The sequence below is a fragment of the Haemaphysalis longicornis genome, unplaced genomic scaffold, assembly GCF_048455015.1.
Source record: "Haemaphysalis longicornis isolate Haplotype H1 unplaced genomic scaffold, Haemaphysalis longicornis Haplotype H1 scaffold_12, whole genome shotgun sequence".
Taxonomy (NCBI): Eukaryota; Metazoa; Arthropoda; class Arachnida; order Ixodida; family Ixodidae; genus Haemaphysalis; species Haemaphysalis longicornis.
The window spans coordinates 9,541,224-9,559,497 of NW_027526225.1; the positions used below are offsets into that span (position 1 = coordinate 9,541,224).

The following is an 18,274-nucleotide window of genomic DNA, read 5'->3' on the forward strand; positions in this document are numbered from 1 at the left end:
CCGAAACTTATATTTTCTTGAAGGACAGAGTCTTTCAGTAAGCCCTAAATGACCCTTCATACACCAAGGAATCCAAATTGTGGCGTGGGGTGGTTTACAGCCGGGATAGTTTCCGACCGCTTGTCCCGTCGTGCTTCTTCGGTGTCGTGTTTTGCTCTCTGTAATGCTTAGAACAACCATTGCCCACCTTGCCCAACAATGTGCTCTGAATCCCCCCCCCCCCCCGATGCGGTCTCCTGGTCACTGACTTCCTCTGTTGACTTTATATTGCCTTTGGATTTCTGACGGTAGCACGAGGCACCATCGAAACTGACCTTCGTACCTCGCCCCTTTGTATACTGTTCACTGTTATTTTTTGTCACGTTCTCCCGCATTGTTCTTGGATATACACGAACTTGAACTGAAAAATTCATTTACCTGTAAGTGTTATCCCCCTTTTGCTCCTATTACACATTGACCCCTTCTTCACGAGAACCGTTCTGCAAACAGGGAGACAGCCAGTTTCTAGTAGCCCTTTGCTGTAATTTTTTTGTTTTCTTGCAGCCCCGCGAGCATAGCATGAGTGTATACACCTCCTATCTCCGCACTGCTCTCCCGGTATGCCGCGGGTGTATACAGAAGTGTAATGCCAGTCTGTAACTTACTCTGACTACAGCAACTCTCGTTCTGATAAGCAAATGAATGTCGTTATTGTTGTCACTCATCAAAGAGACACACACCCACGCGCACACACACACACACATATATATATATATATATATATATATATATATATATATATATATATATATATATATATATATATATATATATATATATATATATATATCATCACAGCCTATCTACGCCCACTGCAGGGCAAAGGCATCTCCCATTATTCTCCAATTACCTCGGTCCTGTGCCAACTGTGACCAATTTATCCCCGCAAACTTCTTGATCTCATCTGTCCATCTAACTTTCTGCCGCCCCCTGCAACGCTTGCCTTCTCTAGGGATCCACTCTGTTACCCTTAATGACCAGCGGTTATCTTGCCTTCGCATTACATGCCCTGCCCACGTCCATTTCTTCTTCTTAATTTCTACTAATATGTCTTTAACACCAGTTTGCTCCCTGACCCACTCCGCTCTCTTCTTGTCCCTTAATGTTACACCTATCATTTTCCGCTCCATTGCCCGCTGAGTCGTTCTCAATTTAAGTTGAACCCTCTTAGTGAGCCTCCAAGTTTCTGCCCCGTAGGTGAGTACCGGTAAGATGCAGTTGTCATACACTTTCTTCTTCAGCGACAATGGTAGGCTGCTATTAATTATCTGAGAATGTCTGCCATATGCACCCCACCCCATTCTGATCCTTCTAATTATCTCTGCCTCATGGTTGGGATCTGGGGTCACAACTTGGCCTAAGTATACATATTCGCTTACCACTTCCACTGCCTCGCCACCTATCTCAAATCGCTGTGCTGTCCCGAGGTTATTGATCATTACTTTAGTTCTCTTCATATTAATTTTCAGGCCCACGGTTCTACTCTGTTCGCCCAGTGCGGAAAGCATGCTTTTCAATTCGTCCCCCAAGTTACTTAGCAAGGCAACGTCATCAGCAAATCTGAGGTTACTGAGGTATTCTCCATTAACCCTTACTCCCACCTGTTCCCAATCCAACGTTCTGAATACTTCTTGTAAGCATGCTGTGAATAACATTGGAGAGATTGTGTCTCCTTGTCTGACACCCTTCCTTATAGGTATTTTACTGCTCTCCCTATGGAGGATGATGGTAGCTGTAGACCCATTGTAGATATCCTCTAGTAGTCTTACATATATATATATATATATATATATATATATATATATATATATATATATATATATATATATATATATATATATATATATATATATATATATATATATATATATATATATATATATATATATATATATATATATAAAACTCGAAAACCGGACCGAACCGGTATTTTTCCTGGACCTGAACCCGAACCGCAACCGTTATTTTTTGAGCACGCTGAACCCGAACCGGAACTTAACCGCAAAATAAATAACGGTTACCGAAACGGTTCGACCATCCGCTACAGTGACACTGAATCCTCCTCGCTCAAACTGACCAACACCTCGCATTACAACCTTTCACGCTCACATTATCAGCCACAGATGCGCAGAGAGTTTTTGTCTCTCCTGGGACACGGCGATTAAAAACCCTGGTTGCTAGCCTTTCTCTTTTCCATAACCTTTCATGCTCCCGAAGCATAGGTTGGAAATGCAGCAGCTGCGTACGAACTCGTTACGTGGAGGTCGAAGTACCGCTATCGCGCCTTACATCTTAGGATAGAAATTTAGATGTCTCTGCAACTTCTTTTGATATCGAAATAATGGTAATAGAAACAGCACCGAATGCTGTTAAAATGGCAGGCAATTTATCCTTTTGCAAGAAATTGTATCCACCAAGCTGACAGGAGCAACCTATTTTTTCTTGGATGAAAAAAACGGCACTAAATAAGTAGATGACACATCCATAAAGGCAGGCCGGTCCCGCACTATCGCATTTGCAAGCGTTCATACTTTGAGCTTGCTGGCTGTTTTTTCTGTTTCAGGACTGCTTTGTTTTCGGAGATTCACTTCGCAGACAGGTCCTACTCACTATAGTCTGCTGCCGATGCTTCTGGTTCGGGAAGGGGGGAGGGGGGGGGGGTGTTGTGCTGTAGACAAATTAAAGAGCGCCTTCCCAAAAGAGTTCCACCTTGTGCTCCATGCTTCCAATCACCCTATAAATTTGTAACCGAATAATCTGCTACAAGATTCCACAACGTAGCGCGGATGGAAAGGGGGCGATGATCAGCCGGAACCTAGATGTATTCATGTTGGCGCACACATCGAGTGTAGCTATCTGAAAATGCATTCCAGTAATCACAGCAATAATTAGTGAATGAGCTTCACTAAAGCTCACTTTTTTGCAAACCTTTTGGCTCATATCCCCCAGAAGGTGACTGTTAATAAATTATTTTACGCGACCAAGCAACCGAATTCATGGGTAGCATTCACGTGCCTGCTGTAAGATTTCTTTTCTCATGCTACAAGTGATGAAAAAAGCCCATCGCTGGTATACAAACACACCCTCTGCTAATGTACGGACGTGGCGCGCCAGTACGCCGGCCTAACTCCAAGGGTTTTATGTTCAGGGTGATAGTCAGAGAGCGGAGTGCGATTTTCGCAACAAAACAAAGGAAGCGGGAGAAAGTATATCCCACAGACAGTCGTGACCGTTGGTGGTTGTTTAAAGTAGTCCCAAGGACAACATAAGGGCTGGGCCTGAAACTAGCTCATAAATCGTCACTACTTCATCTGTTTTCCTTATTAAGTGGTCTAACTGATTACTGTTGTTTAAAGCTGCACAACTTTTACAGGGAAAAGCAGTGTTTAGAATGCGGCAGAATCGTATGTAGTTTTTGTGTCTGCTTTAACGTACGAAACACTTTTTCGTACACAAAGCCCCCAAAACATCCCGTGTCTCCAAGCGGGTTCCTCTTACAGAGACCGGATGTTTTTGGGCTTTCGCCACCCATGAACTGGCCGCATTTCCTATCATCACCACCACTCGCGTTTATGCAGGATGTTCTGTATAATTGTGTTCCTCCTCGCCCCCTGTTTTAATTGTTTGTTTTTTGGGGCCTTATTCGGTAGCCTTCAGCAGGATAAGCTCTGTATGGGGTGTGCGGTTGTTCGTGCTTTTGTTTCTCATGTGGCTTGTATTTCGGGCGCCCCCCCCCCTGACACGCTGAGTCCGTATGATTTTTTCCCAAAGCTTTCATCCCTGAAGAAGACGTTGATATAAAGTATCCCGAAGAGCGTACTTTTACTCTGTATATATATATATATATATATATATATATATATATATATATATATATATATATATATATATATAGTTTGGAAATGAGGGGCTCGTTAGGAAATACAGAAAGAAATGCGGGCAGTCTACAACGCCCCTATGTCTTCTTTGGCGTTGTAGACTGCCGGCATTTCTTTCTGTATATATATATATATATATATGTATATATATAAATGTATATATATATATATATATATATATATATAAATATATTAACTTTTAGATGTCGTTCATTTTGTATTCTATTGCCGCGGTAGTTTTCGACCAACACAGTTACCTAATGCTGTCGCATCAATTACACACTTTTATTATGGCGGCCAGAACTTATACCCGGCATTGTTTCGATGCAATACATAATCAGTCACGCCTACAATCATCTTCGGTGGTGAGATTGACAAAGTGGGCTCTGAACACACGTCTTTTTTTCGTTTGCAATCGGAAAACGAATGCACTTTTTATTCCTTATTATTATATATTATATAATAATAAGGAATAAAATTATTATTATTATTACATTCCTTATACCATATATATATATATATATATATATATATATACACCGAATCAGAATAGGAAATGATGGGATCGGACCAGACCGGTATTCTGGAGGTGGTGGGTTCGGTTCCCACCTAGCGGGCATTTTTTCTCCACTTTCTTATTTTCCAAATTCTTTATCTTTATCTTGAGCTACTACATCCTCCCCTTTGCTTTCCGAGGTCTTCTTGACTGCCAATTCTTATATATATATAAGAATTGGCAGTCGAACTGGGCAGTCGAAGGGAGCAGTAGAACTTCGAAGATGGTAGAGGACACCAGAAAAGAAAAACTTCGAACAAGGTAACAGCACGATTGTTGCCAAAGTTTCAGCAGAGACTTGTTGAAGCGACTCGCCCTGACGAAAGCAAGTCGCTTTGCTGAAACGTTGGCAACAATCGTGCTTTTACCTTGTTCGAAGGTTTTTTCTTATATATATATATATATATATATATATATATATATATATATATATATATATATATATATATATATATATATATGACTGTGTGTGTGTGTAAGAGAGAGAGAGAGAGAAACCGAGTGACTTAACCGTCTGAGGGTTAAGTCACTCGGTAATAGTGTTAAGTCACTCGGTAATAGTTTTGAGAATTTGCAATGTTGAACCAGTGGCTAAGGCGTTGTGCTACTGAACCCAAAAAGGCGGGTTGGATTTCTTGCCGCGGCGGTCGCTTTTCTGGTTGAGGCGGAAAGCTAAAACGCCCGTTTGAGATTTAAGCGCGCGTTAAAGATCCGCAGGTGGGCAAAATTTAACCGGAGCCCTCCTATACAGCGCGCTTAATCGTCTGTGTGCCGGCGCGGTAAACCTCAGAATTCGAAACGAATCGAATCGAATCGAACTTTCGTTTTTATGAAGAAAAAGTAAGCAAACACCACTTTTGGATGCAAAAATTTTATTAACAGGCAATCTTCTTTACTTTTTCCAGCACCGCAAGCCAAACATGTTTAGACGAGACGCACAAGTGGGTGTATTCGAACATTTTTGTAAACGTGCTCCCAGGCATCGTAACCTCGACGCAACGAATTTGCGCAACAAGGCACCCCAAACTTTTCAATCACACCTATGTCCGGGTAAGTCATTCACATTCAAGCGTAAGCACCAAGCAGGCTCCGTATGATGATTTGGGGAACTCGTGTTCTGCAACAGGCACCTAAAATCGCACCCACAGTGCGTGTTATATCTGTGGTAATGTGGTTTTCAGCTGCATCTACTCTTAATATTTTCACGCTTTTAAAATCTAATTTTTCTAGGACAACTAAACACTTCTTAAGATACAGTGAATGCGACAGCACCAATGCTGAATTCTGAAACGGATAAGTCGGTATTCTGTGCGCCGCCACGGTTCCTAGCTGCTGGTGATAAAGGCGGTCCAAAGTCTATTGTTGCGTTCACCGCACCTGTTAACCCTGTCATAGCGGTTAACCTGTTAACCGCTATGACGTCACAGAATCTGGTTTGCTTGATTGGCAGCATCCGACCTTAACCATCCCTGAGACACATGACTGGACGATTGTAGTGGGGCCTCTAGTTCTGTTTACGCCCATCCCATCAATGCTTGGTTGCAGTATACACACTTGAAATTTGCTTTCAGTGCTAGTCCATATGACATCACTCCTGCCCATAGAACGTTACAGTAGCGCGAAATTTGAAACGTTTTCAGCGTTTCTCGCGGTTTCTTTATAAAAAAGCGCCTTTCGTGGCTGGAATGCAGCTGAGTGAGATACTGAAGCCCAGTTCTTTTAAATTAAACGAGGTTGTATTTTGTCTTCATGGCCCCTTTAAAAGAAATAACTAAGAAACTAAGAAATCTGCATCATTCCCAGCATTCCTAGACCTCTCATAACTTTTAGATGTCGGTCATTTTGTGTTCTATTGCCGCCGTAGTTTTCGACCAACACAGTTACCTAATGCTGTCGCATCAATTACGCATTTTTATTATGGCGGCCAGAACTTATACCCGGCATTGTTTCGATGCGATACATAACCAGTCACGCCTACAATCCTCTTCTGTGGTGAGATTGACAAATTGGGCTCTGAACACACGTCTTTTTTTTTCATTTGCAATCGGAAAACGATTGCACTTTTTATTCCTTATTATCAGGACGCTAGTACTCCCGCTTATGTACTTGCATTTTGTCGGCGCATTCATGTCGTCAGATCTCTACGCAGAGTGGCTGTGGTATGTGCTAGTTGGTGCACGATTTACCCGATGGGAATCATCTTGGAAATCCAGTGGCCCAAAGCAGGCCTGGACATGGGGTGGACAGGAACCCTATCTTTTGTACCACGATGCAACGTGGGAGTTCACGACACAAATTGCGATCAAGGTGATGTGGACGGCGGGATTAGAACATGTAGAGGAGCCCTGTGTTCTACAAACAACTGTAACAGAGTGGTGAGCTGGGCGAGTTGGTATGGCGTCATTCTGAACGACACCACGAAAAAAGACGTGAACGAAGGGAGCAGACTTATTAAGCGCCTAACTAAGCGCCTCCCGTCTTAGGCCTCGACCAACGCTCCGAGCCCTGCAGTGAGGCCTGAACGGTTTGCTGTTGTACCATACGGATGTCCCATGGGCTAAAAAAAGGTACCGCAGCACTGTTGTGTCAGTGTTTTTTTTTTCGGCACAAAACTCACTAAAATGTGTGCCCAAGTGCGCAGCCGTGCCTAGGGCAAGCGCACAGAGGGAAGTTGTGGTGTGCAACACAAACCAAGGTTTGTTTCGTAGAAGAAAGGGTATAGTTTGCCGGCTTCATCTGTCTTGTGACAAAAGCTAGGTGTGTCAGAGTGGTCGATGTGTCGATACCCGCCTAGGTGAGCATAGACGGTCTTTAAAAGCGACCACCCACTCCCGGCTAGCAGACCCATGGATGCCGCGCATGCGTATGTTACCCTGTGCTAAAAGGAACAACCGTTCTTTCCAGACACGCCCGGCAGACAGGCCGGGAAATTATTGAAGCGTTTCACATCAAGAAACTGGGAGACAACTGTGTAAGCCAAACGTGGATAGCGCTTTGCGGCAAAGAATATAACCAGCACGTGCCGCCATGCTTGATGTTCCAACGTTTTTCAACCCTGTTATTAGCCCGGGAGTGGTCCTTTGTTTATTCTTCATGAGTTTCAGGCTAAGGCGTTATGAGTGTTGACTATGCGGGGGGAGGGGGTAAGAGGCAGTGTGTTTGATTTCAATGCCTTGTTCTCTTTCTCTTTATGTTTCAAACGTTTATAATCCACGTGCATCCCGTGAATGAACTAGTGAGTCAGCGCTCGTCCTGTCCGCTCCCTCCGTCCACGCCTTTTTTCGCGCTGTTGTTCAGAAAACGTTTGCTCAGCATGTTTAAGCTTGGAGGCAATTACTCTTCATCGTCGTCCACCGCGTTTCACCATCAGCATCACAACGCAGCGCGCTTCTTCCCCGGCACTCGTTACCCTTTCACATAGTAAAGGTGTATATGTTCCTTGGTCTGTTAACTGTCACATGTGTAACCAGGCTGAGACAATTGATCAGTGATTTGTTTTATGTCGGGATTCTGTGTGTTTTTTTTTATGTTCTGCAGCGGACTCCTATAAAGGACGTAGACACCACCCCCTACAATATGAGGTTCTTGTCAGTGATGAAGAACCGTTACGCGCCATACGACCTCTTTGCGCTGAACGGATTGTTTAGCCTATGGGAGTGTCGCATGATGGACCGCAATGCGGAGGAGCCTCGGAGTACTAAGTCAATTTTACGCGAACAACGTGCACTTGTATAGTGTCTATGCGGCGCAATCACAGCCGCCAGACTGGCTGCATCTTCTTGAGGCGTGTGTGTGCGCCTGGCGGACTTTTAAAATATGTGTCAGTGAACGTATTGTTATTGTAGTTAGGGTGTGATTCGAAAGCTTTTCGGGCTAGTGTTCCATGCACTAAAGAGACACAAACAGCTAACCCAGTTAAGCACTGCTACAAGACTCCTGGTGTGTACCTCACAGTACGTAGTTCCTAAAAAATGCAACGCCTCAGTATTATCCAGCAGCAATGGTATCTTTTCAGACTCGCGGGGTTTCGACAAATGCAACGTACAACATCTAAATAACAAAAGAGCGAAGATGAAATTGCCGCGAACTCAAACAATCGCTGCGCTTTGAGACGCCACAATTTTGAGACGCCACAGAGCGACAGATTTCCCTCTAGTATATTTTAGTATAAAACTCTATGGTATGCACCCGTATCAGGCAGCAGCAGCCTGAATGTTTGTGCGCGCATGCGCGCGCCTTTTTACATGTTCCAGGATCCGCAATTGGAACATACATGCATGATAGTGTGCAAAATGTGGAACGGAGTGACGTGGCGAGAAGTAGTAGAGAAAGCGCCAGACGGCTGGATGTGTGCCGCAGGAAAGGTATTTCGGCAGTTTACCTTCTTTTGTGTTTTTTTTAAGTGTGAATACACTTTATAAGCGACCCCAAACCATCCACCGCCGGCGGCGGCGTCGGCGTCCGCAGTGCTCCTCTATAAAGAAACAGCATCCGGCGCCAGGTTTCGATCCGCGGACTTTGCGGCCGCAGCGCGACGCTCTACCGATCAAGCCACGGACGCGGCGGTGATATCAGTGTTGACGCGCCTTATATCTTTAACGCATTCAAACTACGTCGTCAGCGGCGTGCGTTGGCGACTCAGCGGCGTTATAGCGGCTTGATAACTGCGTGGTGTACACGTGATACTACAAACCCGATGGAAGAGATGGAAGAGAATTCGGCGAGGCGGTGGGCTGCGGGGGCCGAGCGCAAGCGCCGCAAGCGGGCCGACAACCGTGCATTCGCACTTTCACATTCTCCCCCTCGGGGAAATGCGGGGGAATTTTTGTTATTTTATAACTGTGCGTCATATTGCCAACTATACAGAAATACAAGAATTTGACCATGAATCTAGCCAGCACCTCTATCTAATGGTCACCGCAAGGGTTAACCGAACCATAAGCCCATATACGAAAGAAAGTATTTTAGTACTACTTATTTACTAATATAAAAGCTATAGCAGGGGTCTTAGACGCATGTGTAATGAAAATAATTTGAGAAATTGCGGAAGGCCGTCGTTGACCATTATACAGCAATGCCAGAATTTTACCATGGATCTATCCGGCACCTCTATCCACCGGAAAGGTTAACCGAACCATAAACACATATACCAAAGAAAGTATTTTCTTACCACTTACGTAGAAATATAGAAGCTATAGCAGGGGTCTTCGACGTCAGTGAAAAGAAAATGCTTTGAAAAATTCAAGAAGGCTGTCCAACTTGTTCCCAATATTACAGAACCGTAATGGTGTCGGAAAATTCGGGCCTATATATCCTATTACTTGTGTAGATGTCTGTAGCCGCCTCATCCTCGTACGTCATTTCCCGACAATCACATTGTCGTTGTAGAAGTCGAAGAATTTGAGGGTGCTTCACTTCTTAGAATCGTGGTATCAGGTGTCACATGTCCTGTCATTAGCCACGTGACATGATTGCCTATGCGAGTTCTGGATTAGTGGCATCTTATTGAAGATGAAAAAGAATTTCAAGGGGACACCCAAATCTGCGTATGTGTGGGAACGGTAAAGCATAGTTGTTCTGTCTTATACGTGGAACCAGTCTATATCAAGGTATAAGCCCCACAAACGGCTGGAAGGCGCAACTACACCGAACGGCAGACCGGCACATACCCGCGTTTGGAACCAATCAGGATTTTCCTCACCGTGCACCGACCCCCGTTTTTTTCCTCCATGAGCTATGATTTCGGATAAAATGTACAGCAGACATAAGTGACTTTGCAGCCACTCTCACGGACTTTGAGTGAATTGGAAGCTTTCCCAATTTCCTGCGAAGCTATTATTTAGACGCCTCTTCGCAAGTATAGGAAATAGTCCCAACTCCTGGGAGTATTTTCAACTGTCCTACACATGAATGACCCCATAACATGTGTATAACCGCTGCGAAGTCACACTTGATAACCCATTGAATCCTCCTGTGAATCTGGGGAATAATCTACACTCTATGTAAATCAAGCGTATAACGCCTTCGCCGCTTGTGTTAGATAGGCCACAATCAAGCCAAGCACAGCAAATTTTCGCCGCTGGATTGTGATATGTACCAGACTTAGTTCTTAAATGACTCTGGGCACAAGTGCACAGGATTTGTACAGCATCTCAAAATAGAAAAAAATACGCGCATTTCGTAATTTTCTTTTAAACGCCTAATTAACCAACAGCTATAAAACTTTCCCCAGACATCAACCTTCACGTTTCCCAAATATCCCCAAGGACACAGGATGGTACGTGTTGTCGGCAAACAAAGATTGGTGCAGCGCAATTTTATTTTGAAAACGTGTTCGACATATGTGAAACGGCTGCAGGCTAAAGTGTCAAGTTCAAAGTTGCTAAATCAAGTTAACCAATTTACATTATCTCTACCCCAAATCGCAAAGGTAAGAAATAATGTTGGGACGACGAGTTAACCTGGGTAACAGCGCCAGAAACTGGCACATACACGAAGGTAAAAGATGTAGCAGCTTCTGAAAGAAATACTGTGCTTTGGGAACATAATCATCAATTTGCAATTCCCTCTTTGCAAAGCTCAGATAAACAGAAGACTAATTAGTCATGCAAAGCAAGTTAGTAATGAAAACGTACATTATCTTGTGCAGAGCAGCCTGAGTAAAGGTGTAGTTTATGGTGGACACAATTAATCTGACTTAACCATGGAATCTTCTGCGGGGAGAAAAAAAACAGCGTAGGGTTGGACAAGCAAATCAAATCACGCGAATGTGCTTGGTTTCCTTTTGATGAATTATGACTTTAGGAACGTAAATTATAAAGAATGTCCGTCGTGTTGTTTGACTGAGTTGACGCCATTTATAGCTATGAGTACAGAATGACGTGGTTTACTCTATACTTATCGGTGGAACAAACACAAACTAACAAAAGAAAAGGTCCACTCTGATAGCATAGAAAGATTCTAAACCTAACAGATTATGTGATGAAAACCGGAGAAAGGAGTAGCCGGAATAAACAATATCAGTACATGATCAAGTAAAAAAAATCTGGTGGATGCCTGTTTCATAGGAATCGGTAGAACACGAAAGTGAAATGCGTCTTTACAGGAGCATTTAAATGTTTATTGTGCATCCATATGAACTTACACATCGCTAATTATGTTACTTAGATATGACACCGGTAGGCGCATTAACGTTAGACACTGGATTGGACGCGCCAGAACATTGCGTAAATCCGACTGAAATCACAGCCCCTTCAAAACCGTGTGAACGAAACTGAACCGAAACCGAAACCGAAAGCAGTAGGTTTCGGAGGGTGCCTCAATTCTCCCGTGTCCCGCGTACAAGAAGACGCTGGCATCCAGGCGCCAACTGTCGGCGCTCATTAGAGTCATGATGGACTACTTCGCTTCGCCTCTCCTAGACGACATCATCTTTTGAATGAATAATGTAGGGGGAAAGATATAACACCCGTTCGTAGGCCTACCTGCGCTTGAATTCATAGGGCAGTGGGCATAGCGCTGTGTACATCACGTTGCGGCTAGAAAATTTGCGGCTTGAATCCGGGTGGAGCCGCGTCGATGGAACTTTTTCTGGCGATGTCATTTCCCTGACGGATATGACGCTGGCAAAGCCCTGGTGTGCCCGGGTAATAAACACTTTCATGTTAAAAACAAAATGTTGGGAGTGAGTGCAGTGCTGATAACGCTGCTGACGTCGCCCACAGTACAAAGCGCGGTAAAGAAGCTCCTACCTGAATATGTCAGAAAACAAAGTGACGCCAATTAACCAACATCAAGCCTAATCTCAATTAATTTGAATATCGTGGGCAAGGAACACAAGGCGTAATCCATAGCACTGTCGCCACAGATTGTATCATTCTTGCCTAACCACAGGTGAGGTTATACATTGCGTATTCGGCCGTCCGTAAGGTCCTGCTGCATGTGTTTTGTGGCAACAGATGGCTCTTCAGATACGCCAATTACCTGATGGCGATTCTCGGCCAATCACTCTATGGCTAAGTGACAATGCGCCAGATGGATTTCTGTTAAAGCATAGGGTGACCCTGATGAATAGCGAAGCAAGAGCCTGCTTTTTGACCGCTCCTGCTTTAGGCTGAAGCCAATTTCACAAATGATAAGGTCTGCTTCGAAACACTTCGGGCTTGGGTTCATGCCTCCTTACTGATGAGTGCATTTTCTTATTAAAATTTTCGCAAAATGTATCCAAGCCTCCTCCCACGTACAAAAAACTTAAACTCAACCACCTGAGGGTAACAGAACTTTACACTTAAAACTTGGCGCTGTCTTTGTGGTTTTCTTCTTATGCAGTGTGCACTCACTCATCTTTCGTTTTGTTATTTTCAGAGGTGTATAAAAGGAATCTGTGACGTTCACCGCGGGTGATTACTATGGTTCCGTGCAAAACGTTTACGTGCCCTACCATGTAATATAGTATGCACGTGCTTACGCAACAATAAATACCTTTTGCAATCTCAAATTATGATGAAACGTCTTTTGTGTGTTTTTTCAGGGTAACGCTGCAACCCAAAATGCCAGCAGGATGTGGTGTTTATTTATGTATTTCACAAGATTTTAAGCTTTCCCAATGGGCTATAGTACTTGCTGATGCTGCTTATATTAGCAACGAAGATGTTTAGCGATTTGTTGATTTCGGGGTTTCACAAAACTCGGTATAACTGTACAAAGAAAAGAAATCACTGGCACCGGCAGCATTGGAACCTGTCTCGTAGGGTAATGGAGCTTGGAGGCGGTGGTCTTACCCACTCGGCTACGACCGTTTTTTTTTCTTTATTACCTTTTTATTACAAATGAACATGCGTCAACCCCGGAATAAAAACCGCCGCCCATACTTTGGTGGTCTGAATTATTTGAAATAAATATCCAATGTCGACAGCTCTTAGAGTACGCATAACCCTTCCAGTTCAGGTTCCAGCAAATGATACACTTCAAGTAGACTGGTTACACTTTGTGAGAAATACTTGCTCACCGTCAGAGCATTCACATCACCGTGGCGCACGGTCATACGGGAGCGCCAAATTGCGTGCAATCCTAGGATCATTATCATGTTGTGTGGTACTTCATCATTTTCCACTGCAAAGAAGCATATCCCATGCCGCGTTACATGGTCGTTATCGTTCTCTGCAAAACATCCTAGAAGAAAAGGTGTCCCAGCACTCTATCAAAACTTGTTCAGTGCTTTCTGGTTTTTGCATTACGTGCACGTTGTGGGCCAGCCAAAGAAAAGTCTTTGTACCTCCATTCATGGGCCAACAGAAAGTGTGCCGGTGTGCAACTTAAAGAAAAATGTTTTGACTCAGGCGGCGACTACCATACATTTCCCCCCGAAACAGAACATCTTGGCCACTGTCTGCCCCATACAATGAACGATACAGAGATACTGGAAACGGCGTTCCGTTCAATTTTTTCGTTAGTGTTTTCCTCGATACATTCGCCAAATACTCCATGGCAAATCTAACAGACAGAAATTTCGAAGATTGCACCACGTCTTTCCAAAATTCCTTAACGACATATGTTTCATTGCTTGTTGACACAATAAAGCCTGGAATTACATTTGATAGTGTAGTTTGTAGGTAAGTCCTCAGGAAACTCGGCTAGGACCGTGAGTTAGACCCGAAGAGTCAAACGGTTTACTCACTCGGCTGTGACTGTGGGAAGAGGAATCGCGCCACCTGCTCGGCATAGAACACGTGATAGGGTTTGTTTGTTCATTCTGCTTCTCCGCCCTTATAACAACCAAGATGGAGTAAAGTTTGCTGCGGTAGCGAAGAAGCAAATCGGCTGCATTCATGAATTTAAAACGTCGTGATGGCCGTGAAGGTTGCGTACATCTTCGCTACCTTCAAGTCTTACGCGTTATTGTGAGCTTCCTTCATTTTTTGTGCTATATTTTGTTCATTTACTCATTAAACAGCATTTTGAACAAAATATTTATGCGTTTTACCCTCAAGGATTTAAAGGATGCCTGGACAAGTTTGGATTATATTTGTTCTAAGCCAATTTAACCTTAGGCCCTCGGCTTGACCAATAACGTTGCAGTTTCGCAGTTTACGTCTCATTCGCGCTTGATTTTTTTTTCGTTCTTACACCTAATTTGATCTCCAGGACACAAATCCTTCGAGGGTATAGTTGCGATCCACGCCGCTGTCTGCGCTCATTTACACCGGGCAATTTTCCACGAGGGACGGGAACTCCCATCTGAAGCAACCCTTAAGTCAGCCCGACTACAAATATAGGCCAAAATACTCGCCCACTATACAAACGGGAGTCGTAAATACCCACTCTCCCTCCTACACCTCTGCCGAGACGAAGCTACCCCCTTCCGGCGATTACAAACTAACTCGTAACCACATTGCACCGTTCTACGTGCCATGTATCCCACCGTATACACAGCCACATGCAAATTCTGCACCCAACCAGGCACCCTGTACCACGAGGTATGGGAGTGCCAGCAATCACTAACCCTCATTTCTAACCCCAATCCTTCCTATGAGCAGTGCGTGGAGCTGCTGACCAGCTCCGACCTCTCAGACTAGCGACGATTGGGGAAGAGAGCACGAATGGTCAGCACGGTCCAATGCATCCAGGACAAAGGAAGCCTCCCACCAGGCGGGTGCCCTAATACCAGCAGAACGACCCAGCCCAATAAAGTTTGTTTATCATTATCACCATAACTCCTCCTACTAATAATGGCAGCTGGCGGAAGCCGTTATCATGAGGCCGACCTTTCTCTGCGCATTAAAACTACTTTTCGAGCCCTGTGCAGCACTTATTTTAAATACATTACTGCAATCGCCACCGCACTCGTTGTAGCGTTCATCATTCGCACCATCTCCTTTCGCTTACACTTCAGGCTGGCTATTTTCTGCTCCTCCCACATCGTCTTCGTCTACAATGGCATCTGCAGCGGCATCATCAGCGTCTCCACAACCGCTTTCACCTTGACACAAACCCACGGCCGTCATCGCTTTCCCTGCGCCTCTCTAGAAACGACAACTTAAAGGACCATCTTCAGAACTACAATGGGTATGTTGTTCGTTCGGTGTAACCTTTGTCCTTTTCTCATCTTCGGCATTTGGCAGCACTTCCCTGTCTACATCTAATTTAGTCCTACCAAAGTCCACGCGTAGTATGTCAGACAGATTTGCTCTCATGAGGGCTCTCGAATGGAGGACCCTCTGTCAAGCCTATTTTCCCCCGCAGAATTCAGCGGAAATGTGCTTCGCATACCTAGCGCAACCTTTAAACAGATCTCTTCTATTTTTGTAATTTTCTGTGTCAACACGGACAAAGACAAACGATGTTTTCATGATGAATCACTCGCCTGTCGGTAAACTTTAGAGCGAAAGATCGATTACTGAGTCCAGGTACAAACCCCCCAAACAAACTCCCCGTTCCTCGTAGTGCCGATATGACCTTCAAGCTGAGCCAAGGTCAAGCCAGTGCCTCGAGCAGTTGTGCAGTGAAAGCGTCTGATTGCTCGTTCATTTCAGGTGAAGGGGCGCGGAGACGAGGATAGGGGAAAAAGGGAGCGGGCCGCCACAAAATGATACAAGGAGGCGCGGGACGCATTCAAGTTTACTAGGTGTTCACACCTATAGGCGGGCGACTTCGTGAAGAAGCGTGTCTTTTGCCTTGCCATTCAACTATGTGCGCGCTCACGGCGCCCTCTCTGCGCGAGAACTACGATGTCACTCGACAAACTTCTTTAAGCCGCTTTCTACCACGGCATTTGATGTGATTGATTGGAAATATATCTATTCGAAAGAAAAAAAAGAGGGAGCAAAGAAGGTGGCTATCCTAATTACAGGATTCCATTGGCCTCGAACGCCGCTGTGGCGCCCTCTACCAGCCATCGCTGGCAGGTAGTGTGATCGCTGCGCAGGGTGGCCTCCCACTGCTCCCTTGACGTGTTTGTAATTGGGTGCACAGTTGGGGTGTACTGGCATTCCCATACCGTATGGTGAACGTCTGCCCTCTCCCGGCAGTGCGGGGAAAAAGAATATAGCGTGGGGTACCAGGAGTGTATTTAGTTTAACCAGTGTGGGTAGTGCGTCTGTCTGTAGGCTCCTGAGAATCTGCTCTTGTTCTTTAGTAAGGCCAGAGTCCTTCAATGCTTTTGATGGACTCTGGTAAGGCCAACGCCACCTGTTGGCGAGACTTGTCCGGTGGTGGATATGTTCTTCTGGTAAGTCTCAATATGATATATTCGGTGAAGGCTATGGTCGCAAGGTCCAAAGATGGGGATTGGTACAAGGGGGCTGGGATAAGGAGACCTCGGGCTGTGGCATCGGCGGCCTCGTTCCCCTTTTGACCCGTGTGTCCTAGCATCGATATGATGAGTACATTTTCCGGTCGGTGTTTACAAAGAACTGGGTGGGCGATTTTGAAGACATTGCTCTGTATGAAGTTTCTGCAGGCCTCTTGTGAATCAGTTAAAATTATTGCCCTGGGGTTTCAAGCGATGGCAAGGGCGATGGCTGCTGCTTCTCCCTGTGTGGCGATTTTTGTCTTTAGGGCAGCCGAATTTACAACTCTTCCATCCGTCGTCGTAACTGCTGCTACCATCTTTCCCTTCTGAGGTCCTGCAAAAATTTTTTCTCAGCACTTCGTTGGTCTTTCAGCATCACTATAACCAAACGCTCTGTTTTTGGGGATTACACACCAGTCTATCGCTTAACAGTCGGATCCCCACTAACAGAAGCGGAACAATGAATACCATGTTAAGATCTTCAGAATTGTCAGTGGTGGGTAACCTTCGCTTTCTCATCAATGCGAGGAATGGAAGAGGGTGGATAGGGGTGCAAATTCTCAAAGATAGTGACATATACGTGCACGACAACGTTCAATCAGAGGCCTTGTCCCTTTTAAGTAGCAGTATTATGATCTGCTTGGGTATTTCAAGGATCAGGATCGCGATCCTGTTGATTTTTTAAGGAGCAGAATCATCATCGACCTCGTTGGGCGGGATAATTGTAGGCGCCACTGGACACTGCGACACGTGTGAGCGAGAGCGCGAGAGCGCCTGACGGGGAACGCGTACTCCGAGGTTGTCTGGAATAAAGAGTTTCATTCTTGCTGCTGAACGAGTCGGTCGTCTCTCTCGTGGGCTCCGAACATGGTGCCAGAAGTGGGGTGCGTGGGCTGCTGCAGGAAGACTTCATCCTGCAGCAGCCCAAGCACGCCACTTCTGGCATCATATTCGGAGTCACACGAGGAATAAGAGTGGACGGCACACAAAGAAGAAGAGAGTACGGGTAGATCGCCAACTTCTGGGGCAGTTTCTGTTCCTGATTCGGCGCGGTCTCCAGGCAGCTACCGCACAAGATCTGGCCGAGTGGTCCGGCCCCCGCAAAGACAGAACTTATAGCGTTCGAGCGTACACCTTTGTTATAGTCTAAGAGGGGAAATGCAAGGGCCGCTGGCAACTCTGTGTCATAGTGAGCGAGAGCGTGAGAGCGCCTGACACACGTGCTCCGAGGCTGTCTGGTATAAAGAGTTCCATTCTTGCTGCTGAACGAGTCGGTCGTATTTCTCGTGGGCTCCGAAAAATAATAACATGTCTTCTTCTCTTGCCCTTAGGAGCAGATTGAGAAAAAAGTGCAAGTTTTTGGCCAAGTTGTGACCGCTATTATTCAAGCTACGATGGGCCACTGGGGCAGTGACAGCAAAAATAGCTTTGGTATTTCTTACGACAACCGTTTTGGAGCCTGCATATGGTGCTTGTATGGATCAAAAAAGATCATTTGTCTACATCGTTCCA

The 18,274-nt window shown here is 45.0% G+C and overlaps 1 protein-coding gene across 1 annotated transcript in view; it reads left to right on the forward strand.

The window, feature by feature from the left end:
* Positions 1-12,956, forward strand: part of LOC144161862 (venom metalloproteinase BumaMPs1-like) — a 60,308-nt gene extending 47,352 nt beyond the window's left edge. The window contains exons 13-15 of the mRNA XM_077692443.1: positions 5,379-5,523; positions 8,727-8,837; positions 12,838-12,956. Coding sequence (XP_077548569.1) covers positions 5,379-5,523; positions 8,727-8,837; positions 12,838-12,876 — 295 coding nt within the window. The 3' untranslated portion in view covers positions 12,877-12,956. The remainder of the gene's footprint in view (positions 1-5,378; positions 5,524-8,726; positions 8,838-12,837) is intronic.
* The last annotated feature ends 5,318 nt before the right edge of the window (positions 12,957-18,274 follow it).